The sequence below is a fragment of the Lactuca virosa genome, chromosome 8, assembly GCF_052849685.1.
Source record: "Lactuca virosa cultivar CGN04683 chromosome 8, Lactuca_virosa_CGN04683_v6, whole genome shotgun sequence".
NCBI classification, from domain to species: domain Eukaryota; kingdom Viridiplantae; phylum Streptophyta; class Magnoliopsida; order Asterales; family Asteraceae; genus Lactuca; species Lactuca virosa.
Window position 1 is genome coordinate 287,907,309 of NC_136433.1, and position 17,122 is coordinate 287,924,430.

A 17,122-nucleotide genomic window follows, 5' to 3' on the forward strand; every position below is an offset into this window, starting at 1 on the left:
CATCTAAACATCATTGTGATTCATATCTGAAGATTTGAGACTTGGACTTAATGGATTAAGTTGAAAAAGATGCACTTTTGGTTCCTTTTGATACTTAATGGATAGATCTTGGTGGTTTGGACCATTCTAATGGATAAAGTTGGAAACTTTATCCATTATGGAGCTATTAGGAGCCATAAAAATGTGACATTGGTCCTTCTATTTCTTCCATGCAAGTGTCATGACGTCTTAATGGATTTATAAGTTAAGGTTTTGGCTTTTGGACCTTTTCTAGAACTGGAAAGTCATAAAGGTGGAAACTTTATGACTTAGAATGATGTTGTGGGACTAGATCTGAGTGTTGGATGAAAGGATATGACATCCCCATTTTCACGCCTAGAAAAGACCGATTTTGTTTATGCTTTACAAAAATCAGAGTACCCTTTTTATAAAAATGTTGTGGAATTTGTTCCCAGAAAAAACATGATAAATGTATTATCAAAGCATTTCCGAAGAAATGTATTTTATTCCTTTTAAAACTTTGGGATGTCATCGTCAATGCAGAAACATAAGCATAAACAGACCCTACATTCGTTTACACTAGTGATCTACATCTCTTTTAAATCTCTCAGTGTAATGTAGCTTCATATCGACACCTGTGATATAATTAAAATTGAGTGGGTCAGGTTGGGAAACCTGGTGAGTACATAGGGTTTTCAACCCACAATAATATAATTATTATGTTTAATCATCAAACAATTAACCCAATTACCTATTCCCATTATCTTCTTTATTCTTAAGGGTTTACTCTAAGACTCATCTATCCTGCATTCATTCATTCTAAGGTCCATTACTTCCAGGGTTTATATGACAGGCACTAAGTCCGTAGCTGCCAATGCTCGTTCGTAAAGCACTAAATCCATAGCTGCTAAAGTTCATTTATCGGGCACTAAGTCCATAGCTACCAGCGTTTATCTAATAGGCACTAAGTCCATAGCTGCCAATGTTTACTTAAATCATCTTCCATTTCTTATCATTCATTTACCCATGTTTTACCCAACATATTCGTAGATATAAAATACTTATACAGCTTAAATCATTAAAAACATGTATAAATTGTTCATCCGACATAGATATCAATAACACATATAATTTGCACACATAGCACGTAATTTATATTAAATATTTCATATCTATGTGTAAGATGTAAGTAACTACGCACTCACCTGATAAGGTGGTGATTCTGAATTCAGACAGCGCTTCGCTTTTTAAAAATAATTTCCTTCGACGAAACCTAGAATTATTACCACTAAATTTTAGTCTAATGTTCATCGTGGCTAATTATTAGTCTTAATATTATTATTATTATATAAGTCTTTAAACAATACTTCTCAACCACTATGTACAGATAGGGGCCAGACATGAAACACCGGAGGGCAGGACCATTTTAGCATTTAAGCCGTTCTAAAATCCAACAACCCAGACGGCCCTTCAAACCGGATTCCTCATACCGTGAGTAGTTAAAAAGATATTATAACGACACTTATATAAGTCATAATAATAGTCCAAATATTTATTATAAGTTCATAATAACAATATTATATTTAAATATAAGCTATACTTAAAGTAGGGTAAGCATATCTTACCTACGAGGGGGTTTGGCTAGGAGCCGGGCTCTGCATGGGCAGAACTTCCGAGTCGAAAGCTCTTCTTCTCGGAGCCTTCCGGTGCTCCAGGACTCGCCTCTAGCACTTAGAAGTTGTTAGGGAAGGGGGAGACGGTTTGGGATAATGGGAGAGAAAGAGTATGAAAGGTGTGAGTTTTGGGGGTGTTCTACGCCTCTATTTATAGGCTGTCTGGGGCTTCTCATGTCATAGGACATGGTGCTCACGTTGTGAGCCTTGCGTAGGCACCAAGGCGAAGTCTGGTGCTGACACGTGGCGTAAGATGCAGGTAAAACAGCCAATATTTAAAAATTCATAACTTTCGCATACAAGCTCCATTTTTTACGTTCTTTATATCCACGCGTAGGTAATGACAAGATCTACAACTTTACTTTTGACTCCATCGGCTAATTCTCGACCAATTTTAAACTTAACAGTGTGAGAAGATTACATTGTTAAATGACCGTGTAAAATTCATAACTTCTACATACGAACTCCGTTTTCATATGTCTTTTTATCGTTGAGCTCCTATTAATGAGATCTTAAATTCTCATTTAGGTTGCATTGGCCAAAAATCGGTCGATCTAAAATTCGAATTCCGGGTTGTACACTGCTATGCCAAATCTTTAAAAAATCATAACTTCCTCATACGAAATCAGATTTGGACGTTCTTTTTATGCACGCTCTCGGTTTAATGTATACTATTATTTTTGTTTAGATTGATAAATAAAAAGTACTTTATCGTAAACTCACTTTTTACGTCACACAACGTCGTGTCAGTTTTGTCGCGAAACTTCGACAAGTCATAACTTCTTTGTTATAACTCAGATTTTTGCGTTCTTTATATGTATGGAAGCCTTGTGACATATACTATAACTTTGGTTAAGATTATTTATTCTAAATAATATTCTATCAAAAAGTCATTTTTAACGCTCATTGTCTCTAAATTGACTAGCTCGAATCTGCAGGCGTTACAAAGGACTTAAGTGATTAAGCACATAATGGAAAAGTGGCATTTGGCTGAGTACATTGGGCGTACATTTGTGTATGTTGTGTGTACTCGTATGGGGTCCCGTTCCCGGATGGTGAGTACGCCATGTGTACGAGATGAGTACGTTGGGCGTACTTACCCTGAAGTTTGACTTATTGACTTTGACTTCTGTTGATCGTTGACTTTTTGACCAAGTTTGACCTTGGGTCAAACTTGAGGGTTTTAGGCTATTAATTAATATTTTATCTGGTTCTGGTATTAGTGGATTCGCGGGTGCAAGCAGTGCAGAAAAGAGATCGTGTCATAGTGTGTCAGGGCTCTTCGATTCAGGCGAGTCTTCTCCTTGTGCTTATGAATCAAAGGCACCAATGTTGGCTCACTAAATTGTGTATGTAGGATGCTAGTTTTCTTTGTGACTCTTGCATGTTTGTATGAGCATGTTTGGTAATATATATATATATATATATATATATATATATATATATATATATATATATATATATAGGTGTGTGTGTGTGTATGTTGACCAGTTGGGTCTTGCTTGTTGTATTGAGACTGCTGATAGTCTCCAAGGTTGTTGATAACCCACTGGGCATACTGCATGCCTAATGGGACTACTGATAGTCCCAAGGGTTGCTGATAATTTATACCTATTTATTTTTGTTGTGTTGTGTGTGGTATTTTGGGGAACTCACTAAGCTTTGTGCTTACGATTTATGGTTTACATGTTTCAGTTTTCTTATATTAAAGGTGGGGAACGGATCGATTTCATCGCATCAATAGGGGACTTGTTCACATGATAACTTTTAATAATACTCTGATAAATGTTTTTAAGATCTTGTAGTTATGATTTGAATAAACACTTAATGTTTTAATTGAAATTTTTGGGTCGAAATTTGGGTCGTTATAAGTTGGTATCAGAGCCTTGGTTTAAGGAATTCAGGCATACTCTCGGGTCTGATTGAACTCAAATTGAGGAGTTGGTAAAATTTTCTAAAAGAAAATGATTTTCTAAGAAGGTTTTTAAAATAAAAAGGGGTGTGATGCATGTAATCAACCGAGCTCAAGTAAGTATTTCCTAAAATACCCATGCGTGTTATATGATTGATGTTTGATGTGAGTATATGCGAATTGCATGCTAGATTAGGGATAAAGATTAGATCAGCATTGCATGGTAGGATGTCTGATTAGGAGAGATGCATTTATTCCTGTTTTGTGAGCTGGTAGTGATGCATGCTAGTGACTATATATATTTAGGAGCTTTTGAGATAGGACTGCCTGTTTATGTAATGCTTTTAGTTCTAGATGCTCGAATGTTGCTTGATTTGTGCTTTGTAGGAATCATATTAATGCTAGTTAATTATTGCATGAATATGTTATGTTACATGCTGCAAAAGTTAAATAATCTCAAAGTGATTGAGCTGGCCCTATTCTGCAGCTTGTGTCTAAGCCTAACCGTTGTATGGCTAGGTCTTTTAGTCGAAGGATTATTTAGGTTTTGTTGTATGTAATTGTACTCGTGAAGTAGTTAGCTGACATATATGGGATTCCTTCAGCAGCTGATGGTCGGGTGAGGTGGGAATCCTAGGAGAGCCTAGGAAGAGCTTTAGTGCGAGTGATGCGTTATTTAGCAGATTTTGGAGGGTATCATTATGAGAAAGTGACTTAGAGGATTCGAGATGATTCTAAGGAAAGTACGGATATGTGTGGAAGGTAGTATTAGGCCCGTACTACTGGAAGCATAGAATCCGTACTCGAATCAAGGAAAGTCCCGCAAATTCTAAGAAGCTGGTTAAGGGTAGGAACATGGTTTGGCACCATGAATCTGTTGCAGCATTTTGGATATTATCAGCTTTTCGGTTATGGTTGTCTGGGAAGAAGACGGGTCGGGTGATTGTTTGGGCCTTAGTGGCCATGTTAGTTGGGGTTGATTGGTGCAAACCTGAATGAGTAATTAATTTCAAGGTCATAAAGGTGGAAACTTTATGACTTTGAATGATGTTGTGAGACTAGATCCGACTGTTGGATGAAAGGACTTAAGAGATTAAGCACTTAATGGAAAAGTGGCATTTGGCCGCGTAAGCTGGGCGTACCTTTGTTTATGTTGCACATACTCGTATGGGGTCCCGTTCCCGAATGGTGAGTACGCCATGCGTACGAGCTGAGTACGTTGGGCGTACTTAGCCTGAAGTTTAACTTGTTAACTTTGACTTCTGTTGATCGTTGACTTTTTGACCAAGTTTGATCTTGGGTCAAATTTGAGGGTTTTGGGCTTTTAATTAAGACTTTATGTGGTTCTAGTATTAGTGGATTCACGGGTGCAAGTAGTACCGAAAAAAGATCGTGTCGTAGTGTTTCAGGGCTCTTCGATTTAGGTGAGTCTTCTCCCTGTGCTTATGAGTCGAAGGCACCAATGACGGCTCACTAAATTGTGTATGTAGGATGTTAGTTGTCTTTGTGACTCTTGCATGTTTGTATGAGCATGTGTGGTAATATATATATATATATATATATATATATATATATATATATATATATATATATATATATATGTGTGTGTGTGTGTGTGTGTGTGTTGACCAGCTGGGTTTTGCTTGTTGTTACTGTGATACGTGATATTGTGTACTGAGACAGCTGATAGTCTCCAGGGTTGTTGATAACCCACCGGGCGTGTTGCTTGCCCACTGAGATTGCTGATAGTCTTCAGGGTTGCTAATAACACACTGGGCATACTGTTTGCCCACTGGGACTACTGATAGTCCCTAGGGTTGTTGATAACCCATAACTGTTTATTTGTGACGTGCTGTGTGTAGTATTTTGGGGAACTCACTAAGCTTTGTGCTTACGATTTGTGGTTTACATGTTTTAGGTTTTCTTATATTAAAGGAGGGGCACGGCTCGATTGCATTTCATCAATGGGCTGGGGGACTTGTGCACATGATAACTTTTAATGATATCTTAATAAATGTTTTTGAGATCTTGTAGTTGTGATTTGAATAAACACTTAATTTTTTATTGAAAGTTTTGGGTCGAAATTTGGGGCGTTACATCAACCAACTTATGATTATCTGTAAAAGTTTTTTTTAAGGGTTGTTTAATAGTTGATCACTAAGTTAAATATGACCGAGTTAGACAAAGTCGACTTTGTCTGAAGCTCTGAATGCATCTACATATAGCTGAAACCATATTGTTTGATTACACATCTAACTAGTAGTATTGACTTTGAAAATGATCATTTTACCCTTATCTTATGTTTGTGTTAAATAAAATGCATATGTTTGATTGTAGATATGAAATAAATAGCACCAAACTACGTATCTAAAATTGACAAATGAAGGTTGTAGCAAGCAATAGAAGAACTTAATTTGTATCATTTTTATTCTTTTAAAATAAGAATGGTTTAGAATAAAAACATTTAGCTACTTGAATAAGATCATATAAATAGAACTTGAAGAAATTACAACAAAACTATTACCAAAAAGAACTGCATAATAACATTATACAAAATCTATTGTATTTATCATCGGCTACTATTTCATCTTTATTTTTGTAAAAGCTTCATCATCATCGTCATTTGAGTCTCCTTGTATTTTAATATGTAAGGATTTGAAACTAAAGCATAAAATATATAAGATTTTTATTCGAGTATATACAAAACCAAATGTAAATAACATGAAACTCAACCAAGTTAGCAGTAGGTTCTCAACAGTCTATTCAAAAATCACATTTTTAACAAAACCAAGTACCAACTGTTTTGACTACAACTTTGATAACTAACAATATTTACACATGAATTAACAACTAATCAACATCAATACATATTAAAAGAAAACAAAACTAACTTTGATTGTTTCCTCCGAACACAATCAAAAACTTAAAATTGAACTTGAAAACCCACAGTTAAATAGTTAAATACTGGAAGAATGTAGGTAGTTGACATCAAAATGAAACAAGATACATGATATGCTAATCAACTTTATTTTTTCCATAATACAACCCAAATTTATTAAAATTATTTAAAAATAGTAAAATTAAAAAAATGATTACATGAAAAAAAATAGTGCTTATCGTCGGAGTTGCGGAGGGTGGAGTCGGTGCTAGAGGACGAGTGGTGGAGGAAGCGTTATTGAAGGGTTGAGGATGAAGGTTGACTGACCTTCTTTGAGTAGCGACACAGGTACATGATTCTTGAGGGAGGTGTGGGCATTTTGCTTAGGGTTAGAAAAGGGAATGAGGCTTTTGGTCAACCTATTTATGTAGTGGGTTGGGTAAGAGGTAAAGTTTTTGGTATCAAACACTTATTAGACCGAGTAAGGGGTCGTTTGATAGTTGTTGACTGAGTTGGTGCTAACCGAGTTAGTGCTAACTGAGTTAGAACATCTGACTGGGTCCCTATCTGATTGAAACCATATTGTTTGATTATATCTCTAACCGACTATGGTGAATGATGTAAATTTACCATACTACCCATTGATGGAAAACAACAATTGTTCGTTAATTGTTTACTTATTAAGTAAAAAAACAACAAATGTTCATTAATTATTTTACTTGTTAAGTAAAAAAAGCCATTACCATACAACAACCTTTTGCTTGTTCTTAAATCTTAATATTGATTGTACATTTGAAAAAAAAAAGAAAATAATGAGAATACATATTTAATAGTATGTTTGTATTTCATAATGACTATATCATGTAATTTCACTTTATGTTTATGATATTATGAATAATAAAATAGTTTGTTACAAATTTTATGATAACAATCTTAATATTGGAGTGTTCTTGGTGCATCTTGGAGAAGATGGAGCTCTTTGGAGAAGTGTTGGTTGCATTAGAGCTTGTAGATCTAGACTTTGTTCACATTGATCTTTCTTCTAGAGGTATAAAGTTTGAATCTTGATGATGCATTTGATAGATCTAGCTAGTCTTGGGTGTTATGAGCTTTTGGTCATTTTAGTGCATAAAGTTTAGATCTTGAAATTTTGTGACCTTGTTATAGATAAATTTGGAAATTTTATCTATCTAAACATCATATCGATTCAGATCTAAAGGTTTGAGACTTGGACATAATGGATTATGTTGGAAAAGATGCACTTTTGGTCCCTTTGAGACTTAAAGACTAGATCTTGGTTGGTTGGACCATTCTAATGGATAAAGTTCGAAACTTTATCCATTATGGAGTTATTTGGAACCATAAAAATGGCATCTTGATGGGGTTTGATGAATCATGCTTAATTTGGTGTTCATATTAAGGGTTTAGATGGATAAAATCGGGTTTTGGGTCCTATAAAGACATGCAAAGGAGTATAGTTGGCAACTTTATGGTTTATGACCTTCTTTAGAGGTTAGATATGAGTTTGGACGTTTTGGTCTTAAGCATTAAGTGCTTAATGAGAATTTTGGCCATCTGATGAGCCCGTTAGGCGTATGTATGCATACGCTCAGCGTAATGCATGAAGTCCCCGTCTGTAAGCTTTGGCGTTTTGGGCCTTGGGTCTTTTGGGAGTTAGGATATGAGGTGTTGGGTCTGATATGGGAATGGTAAAATGGTCTTTTACCCATTAGAAGGATATGATACGATTTTTGACCTTGGATTTTGAAAATTACCTTAATTATTGATTAGGGATAATTTGGTTATGTTCAGTGTGAGGATTCTGGTAGCAGCAGCACGTGTGTTCGGTTATCTCGGATTGAGGTGAGTCTCCTTACTAGATCAATGGGTCGAAGGCACCAATGTCGGCCCATTACTTTGTTATGTAGAATGCTAGTTGTCTCTGTGATACTTGCATAATAGACCATGATCTGGCCCTTAGTAGTTGTATGAAAGACCATGATATGTCCCATAGCACTTGTATGTAAGACAAGGATTTGACTCTCAACATTGCAAGGAAAGACCATGGGGGTAGCCCATGACACTTGTATGTAAGACCGGGATTTGGACCTCGACATTATAAGGAAAGACCATGATTTGGTCCATGGCAGGAAGTGATTGTAAGACTATGATTTGGACCATAACATTCACTTTCTTATGTATGGTATGTGGTATTTTGGGGAACTCACTAAGCTTTGTGCTTACGGTTTTATGGTTATGGTTTCAGGTACTTCCAGTTCGAAAAGGAAGGACCCAACTTGATCGAAACGCATCCACCTATGTTTCCGCAACTATATGATTTTTGGGATTGTACTCTGATAACTATTTTTATTCTAATATACTTTTGAATGATTGAAAATGATGATTGGTGTTTCTGGTTGAATTAAAAATGAAAATTTTACCTTATAACTTTTGGGATGTTTCATTTTGATAATGTCAAAACAATTTTTTTACCTTTGTCTTTTTATGGAAAATGGTTTTATAAACTTTGTTTATGTCTTTTTAAAATGAAAAATTTGTCTTGAAATTTAAGACGTTACATAGGACAATAATCAACGACAAATTTTACTAACAAGTGTTGTGTATGACTACCATCAAAATTTCTGGCGAGGATGCATATGAATCTGATAGGTGCATTCAAGTAGGCAAACTAAAGTGAGTTGTCGTAGCGAGTGAAGGCGTTACGGTTGGAGTTTGTGAAAAAGACGATCTAAAAGAAGGTAAAGCTGACAGTTGGGGCAAGTTGCAATTTTTTTGGGGGAATGAGGCGGGGATAAAATGTAACACCTGTGTTCCATTATGGTTTAGCTTGTATTCTCTAGGGATAAAGATGGATTTGTGTTGGGAAAAACCCTATGCCATGACGTGGAGTAAGGATGCCCACGGCGTGGCATGGAATAGATGACACACATATTTTATTGAGTCGCCATGGTGTGGCAACTGTTTTGGCCTAAGCCCATCATTCTTTTAGGGTTCCTTGTGTTAAACCCATCTAAACCCATTTTAGTGTTCATTATCAGCATCTAAGCCCTCTTTCACCTCATAAAACCCTAGCGTCCATCCCTTGTTTGATTCTTAAACTTTTTGGAGCTTTCTTGGATTGGATAAGAAGAGAGGAAGAAGAAGAAGATCTTTTGGTGGAGCTTGTAAGGAATCAGCATTATCATCACCTCATATTATCTTTGGACCTTTGTAAGTGTCCGAGTTATTTACTTTATGTCATTTGGTGGTTGGATCTTGAATATCATCCAATGTTCCTCGTATTTGAGCAAGTTTAGAGGGAAGGAACTCATAAAGTTGGCAATTTTATCACTCTCCTGACTCCCAAGAGTGTTATATGTTATGGATATAGTCTTTGATCGAAGATCTTATCATTTGCCTAAGTTTTGGCCTTTAGGGTTCATATTTTGACCTAAGATGGATCTTAGACATGTATTGGGCATGCATGTCTATAAAGTTTCCACCTTTATGATAGATCTGGTATTAGAAACCCTTATGTAGTAGTTGGGTTAAGGACTTTTTTGGATTTAGGGCTTAATGATTAAGACATCATGGGTTCTGGCTTTATTTGGACCTAGGATTGAGATCTTGATCTCTTTGGGTGTCTATGACTTAATGGATAAAGTTGAAAACTTTATCCATTTAGACAATAGTATGGACTAGATCTGAACTTTGGATCCCTTAGGATTGAGGGAGGCAGCTTAATCCATTAAGCTGCTGAAGACTCAGTGCCCACGACGTGGCACCAGGTCGTCACGGCGTGGTGATAAGGAATATTGCGATGGACTAATGTTGGAGGGCCACGTCGTGACCATAGGTGGCCACGACGTGGTGGTTGACCGAAGTCAACAGTGACCTTTGACTTTGACCGTTGACTTTTTGACATGGGTTGACTTTTAGCCAAGATGGCTGATTTCAGTATGTAGTCTAAGGTTGGACCTTGTATGTTGTGATAGCGGTTGCGTGGCTTTAGGTTGAGTGTTAGTCGACCTTTTGATTCAGGTGAGTCTTCTCATTATACTCGGGGGTCGAAGGCACCAACACCGACCCATTAGCTTATGTTATATAGGAAGACCAAGGGGTGACCCTTGGTATTTGTATGAAAGACTTGGAGGTGGCTCCCGAAAAATTGTATGCAAGACTAGGGATCAGACCCTGACAGTTATAAGTAGTATGCTAGTTGTCTTTGTGATACTTACATGGAAGACCAGGAGGTGGCTCTTGACACTTATCTGTAAGACCCAGGGTTTTGGCCCTCGGTATGGCAAGGAAAGACCATGATACAACTCATGACATATTGACAAGACTATGGTTGACACATAACGATCTTTACTGTATATATGATATGTGGTATTTTGGGAAACTCACTAAGCTGTGTGCTTACGGTTTCATATTTATGGTTTCAGGTACTTCCAGTTCGAAAGGGAAGGGCCCGACGTTTTCACTTTGATATTACTCAATTAATGATATTACTCTGATGTTTAAATAATATATTCACTTTGATCAGTTTTGGAATAACTCTTTTGTATGATTTATTGTTAAAGAAAATGAAAATTTTACTATGAATTTTGGGACGTTACAAAAAACATGGCGGTTGTTAGAGAGCCGAGGAGTCGTGATGTGATCCAACGAGAGAGAGAGAGAGAGAGAGAGAGAGAGAGAAACGTTTTATTTTCTTTCCTTTTATGTTTTTTTATATCAATTAAAATTAAAAACCATTTAAGAAATATTATTATATATAATAAAAAACAATTTGGTTAGGAATAATATATTTTTAGGTTTTAAACTTTGGCCATAAAAATTTATAATTATAAACTTTGGCCAATAGTATACTTTTGTGGTTTAAGACTTTCTCCACAAAACTGTGTTATTTTAGACTTTGACCACAAAACTTTCTTATATCGGTAGATTTGGTCCATAGACTTTCGTATGCTGGCACTTTTCGCCCCTGACTCTGTAGAACGACAATTTCCACCATTTACTCTGTAAAATGTTACTTTCACCCCTCAAATTTGAATTTCATATGTTGACAACTTTGGTCCTTATATTGAAAATAAATTAGAAAACATGTCTCCGTAATTTACAAGAAAAGGTTATTGTGAAGTATTTTTTTACACAAATGGTCCATGTGTTTAAATAATATACTATATGGGTTTGACACTTTCATTACAAGACTTTCATATGTTGGCTGACCTGATCCCTTTGTAGAAAGTAAATTACAAAATTATCATTGTAATTTATAGAAAAAGTCCCTATGCAATTTTTTTACAACAAATGGTCCATTTGTTTAAAAAAAAATAGAAAAATGCTTATTGCATAATATAAATTTTATAGATTACGACTCTCACCCTTAAAGAGGACATTGAAACTTATGAGGTTGACAAAGGTAATTGGAAATTACCGGTGTGTCCCCCATGAAGCAAGGAGGGGGGGGGGGTGGGGGTAATTTTTAGTTAAAAATATAATAAAAATGACAAAAACGTTTTGTTATGTCAAAAATGATTAGACAGGCAAGCTTTTGAAACCAGAAAGACCAGACGTATAGGAATTTCAATATTTATCGTTAATTCTTTACTACGTATGTTTTAAGAAAACATAGGATCAATCATGTAATTTTGTTTTCCTAAAACAGTCCTAATGATTTTTTTTACATAAATGTTTTTTTTTTTTTTTTTTTTTGACAAAAGTTGTCATGCCAATGGTCCTTATATACAACATAAAACCAAACAGACATTATACATATGGACCATTGCCGTGACAACCTTTGTCGAAAGGGACCATCTATGCAAAAAAAAGTTTCATATGGACGGTCCGAGAAAAATATTTTAAACTAACAAGACCATTTGTGAAATTGTGTCAAAAAATATAATTAGAACGAAATCTATAGACTACCCAAACGACGAGGACTATTTATGTAATTTACTCTTGCTGTAATAAGCTCCGGGGTTTGAATCTTGACGCAGAGGAAGCCAAGGAACAGTCACCAGTTGTCGCCATGGCTGTTACTCGTAGTCCCTCCCATTCTCAACCCCAACAACATAAGGACGACGACGACGATTTGCAACACCAAGATCCAAATCCCATTCAATCGAAAGAAGCCGAACAGTCACCACCGCGGCAACCACCAAATTCTGAAACCCTAGATCCCCCAAACCCTCATCAATCGCCCCTCCATGATGACGGAGTTCAGAATCCTCAAAAATCTGACAAAGACGAAGAAGCCCTGTTGACGCATGATGTAGACGATCAACAATCGCAACAAAAAGACGATCATCAAACAGGTATGACTCATGCTACAATTCCCGAACCAATTGTACTTCCCGAAGAAACCAAAAACCCACCTCCATCACCAGCACCACCACCACTTGCGTCACCAGTCAACCCCCAGCGCCGACTCAACAAACGCAAGAAAGCCTTTAACCGTAATCCTCATAAACGCAAGAAACTTCAAAACCTAACCGATATCCTCAAACCCATTCCCTTTATACCAACCAAAAAATTAGATTTTGACAAGCACGAGGAGGTTTTAAAGCGTTTAGGGTTATACGAGTTTAGCAAAATCGAGTTCGACCGTAGCATAAGGACCGATCTTGTTGTTCAGTTGATTGTGAATTATGATCAGAAGAAGCGGTGTAGTTACGTTAATGATGTCAGGTTAAATCTGAATAGGGCTGATTTATCTAGAACTCTAAAGCTGCCAGCACCGAGGCCAGAGAAAGGAAGCAGTAGCACTGTGGAGGAGGTGGATTTGGATTCTGAGGTGTTTTCCGATGAAGCAATTGGGTTCATTGATGATTTCGTTTCAAGTTGGATACTTTTACATGAGGATTCATGGGTTATGCCACCCGATTTAGCTAAAATGACTAGATGTGTTAAAGATGGCCACCCTGAGAAAATGGATCCCGCTAGATTGATTTGGCATATGGTGGAGAAAGAACTAACTCAAGGAGATAAGCTCGTTGATTGCTACTATGCATCACATTTGCAGTACCTCATAAGGTCACAGCGTCCTGAGTTCTTCATGGAAGAAGATGAAGGTGTTGCTAATGGCATTGCTGAAGATGTAGAAGAGAAACAAGAGAAACAAGAGAAACAAGAGGAAGAAGAGAAAGAAGAGGAAGAAGAGAAAGAAAGGAAAGAAGAAGAGAAAGAAAGAAAACAAGAAGAGAATGAAGAGAAAAGTTTGATAGTTGAAGAACAAGGTATTGAGTTAACTTTAGGGTCGGATGTTAAGGAAATAGTACAAGAAGAGGTCAAGAAAGATGATGAGGTCATGGTGGATGCCGAAGAACACAAGGAGGATGAGGCGGCGGTGGAGGAGGTGGAGGAGGAGGTGATGGAGGAGGTGGAGGAGGAGGAGGAAGAACAGGGGAACTGGCTTTTGTCTGGGAAAAATGAATTAGGCAACCATTTTTTCCAGCGATGTAATAGTGATTTGAACAACTATGAAGAACCAAAGGTCGAAGAACTCGAAGATGAAGATGAAGATGAACAGATTCAACAAGTGGAGGATGAAGATGAGGAAGAAGAAGAAGAAGAAGGTGGTGAAAGAGCAGATGAAGGATTCAACATGGAGATGGAGGCGAATGATGATTCTCTAGATCGAGATGGATTAACTGGTAATTTCCTTCAAGGAGTTGAAGCATCTCATAATCCTTTCGGTGGCATGGATCTTTTTGGATCAAGAGAAGGTTCATTCATGTCTCATGGTGGGCCCTCCTCTTTCTTCAATGGTGGCAAAAGAGTGATGGAAACCGAAGAACACATAACCCATGTTGACCCAAATCACAAAAGGTTAAAAACCGATGAAATTTGGGGTCAAAAACCAACCGATTTCAATACATGCATGGATCAAATGCAACAATGGATGGAAAAAGCCAAGATGCTACACGAATCAAAAGAACAAGCTTTCGAACACTCCCAATATAATCACGAATTAGCAATAAGTCAGCTTCAAGAACGCCAAAACTACATGGAAATGTTGATAAAGTCAAAAGATGAAGAGTTATCAAAGAAGCACACAGAGGTATTTAGGCTTGAACGTGAGCTTTATCTAATGGGGGATCTTGTAGCAGGGTATAGAAAGGCTTTGAATGATACTAGGTTTAAATTCTCTGAGTATAGAAAACGTTATGCCCTTCATGAGGAACCCATTTACAAAGATGCGGGTCCCGGTGGTTTGGTGTTGAGTACACGGGAGTTGGAGAAACAACGGGTGAAGCAGGAGGAAGATCGGGTGAAGATTCTTAAGATGTTGAAGGATCATGAAGAAGAATGTGTTTCTAAATTGGGAATGCATCATGATAAGGTCTTGAAGATGGCTGATAAATTGGTGTCTGTTGAGAATGAAGTGAAGAATCTCAAAGGAATGTCTGTGGAACGGAAATCGACTCGGGATAAACCGGAATTAGCTGTTGAAAGTGAAGAGAATCGGGAATTGTTGGATGAAGGGGAATTATTGGGTGAGGCTGAAGTCCACCAGAAGTCAGTGGAGGAGAATCAGGAAATGTCTGTGGAGCCTGAAACGGATCAGAAGTTAGCAGATGAAGTTGTGGAGAATGATGAAAATGTAGAAAGTGTTCCTCTTGATGCTGATGAATCAAAGGTAAACATCAGTTGTAAGTTGTAAACTTAGTTATAATGTTTTCATGAAATAGTAATACATGGATGTGATGTGATGATGGTTGATATGTTGCAGGAAAAGGAAGGTGGTGAGGAGTGAAGTGATTTTTGTTGTGCAGGGAAGAGGAAGATAGTAAGTTTCCATTGGTAAATCTTGCTTTTGTTTAGCACTAAACACTACTTATCATTGAATGTAGGGTTGGCTTAGTGACACATGTCAAAAGTTTGTCTTATATCTTATCTTATGTTATGTTATGTTAGTGTTTATATCAATTTTTTGTTGTGCATCATGTGCATGTGTGTTGCTGACGTGGCCAAACCTGACATGGTTGATATCCCTCTCACACTATGTTGACATAAGCCTTTTTGGATGTTTTTTTTTTCCCTTTTCATTAAGTTCTGAATGAGTAAAGTTGGAATAAATAGTGTGAATGAGATTAATAACCAATTTTGTTTCCACTATATTCATCAATTTTAACTTATGAGGCAAAAAAGATGCAAAAAAGGACAAATAAATAAAGGGTTGATGTCTTAATAGGTTGCTTACATGTGGTTATTAGCTTAACCTATTAAGTTATTATGTCTAGATTAAGTAAAAAAGAAACAATCATATATAGTGGTTTGGATTAAGTGCTTAACCTATTAAGTACCAACATGCCTTTAGCCTACCCTGTTCTAGTTGTGTGTGGGGGATATAGATGGAATTAAAAAGTTGATTACAATGCATATTGGTCAATGTTCTAAAAAATGCTTGCCAAATGTAATAAAACGCTAATGTTGTGTCCTAATTATGTGTTTGACTTGGTGTATATTTATCATTTTATCTTAATTAAGTGTATATTTATCATTTTACCTAGAACAGCAAGAGAGAAATGTTAAAAGCCGGAAACCATTGCGTGTTTGGGTCTTGTAATACCAAAAGAAAAAAAAAACATGTCAATTTTTTTTTATTTATTTTATAAAGGGAGGTGATTTGTACATAATAAAATTTTGCAGTCCACAACATTTTTTTTATGAATAGACAATTGGACTAATATTATAAAAGTCCTAAATTTTTAACCCGTAATTGGAAAAAGCCCTAATATTTTTTTTATTATTGCTATGGCCATAACTTTCTTGCAGAATTATCACTCTAGCCCATCTAACGAGTTTCATGGTTAACTTGGTTAATTTTTTTTGTAAAATCAGTCCTAAAAGTTCAAATTTGGTCCCTGAGGTTTGCAAAAAATTATACCACATGATGTTTTAACTTTATTTTTCGTTTTTTATATACTTTATTTATTTTCGGTTTTTTTATAAATATATATACATTTTTTATTTTCGTTTTTGTATATACTTTATTTATTTTCATTTTTTAATTTTATTTTTCATCAATTTGATTTTTTTTTACCTTTTTACCTTTTTTTTTTCTATTTTATAGTGTATATATAGAGTATATTAGAGGTTTTTTTAGTTTTTTTTCATATTTCTTTTCGTATTATATTTTAATTTTTTCATCTTTTTTTTTTATTTTTTTTTATTTGTTTTCCAATTATTTGTTTTTATTTTTTTGTATTTTTAACTTTTTATTGACCTTTTCAAAAAATATAAAATGTATTAATATATTAGATTATATTACAATTTATATAATTTATAGTTTTTGTAATTTTTTTTATTTTTATTCAAGTAAATAAATTTGTTATGTTTATATTTGTAATTTCGGTCCAACTTATTTTCTTTTTACTTTTTTTTCTTTAGTGCTATTATATTTATGTTACGAAAAAATGAAAATTAAAAAAAAAATTAGCTGGTTTATTGAGAATTAGTGTTTCAATGTGTTATATAACTTGGAAATTAAATCATATTTTTATATGTAATATTAATAGTTTAAATTCAAGATAATATTTTTCAATTTGATAATAGACTAAAAGAAAATAATAATAATAATAATAATAATAATAATAATAATAATAATAATCGGTCTCTATAAAAAACTTGTTATAGTAATTTATATTAAAT

The 17,122-nt window shown here is 35.5% G+C and overlaps 1 protein-coding gene across 1 annotated transcript; it reads left to right on the forward strand.

The window, feature by feature from the left end:
* The first annotated feature begins 12,427 nt into the window (after positions 1 to 12,427).
* On the forward strand, positions 12,428 to 15,397 carry LOC145129438 (uncharacterized). Its single transcript, XM_079064158.1, has 2 exons — positions 12,428 to 15,107; positions 15,201 to 15,397. Exons 1-2 carry the CDS (start codon positions 12,498 to 12,500, stop codon positions 15,222 to 15,224), a joined length of 2,634 nt encoding a protein of 877 aa, XP_078920284.1. The 5' UTR covers positions 12,428 to 12,497; the 3' UTR covers positions 15,225 to 15,397.
* Positions 15,398 to 17,122: the final 1,725 nt, after the last annotated feature.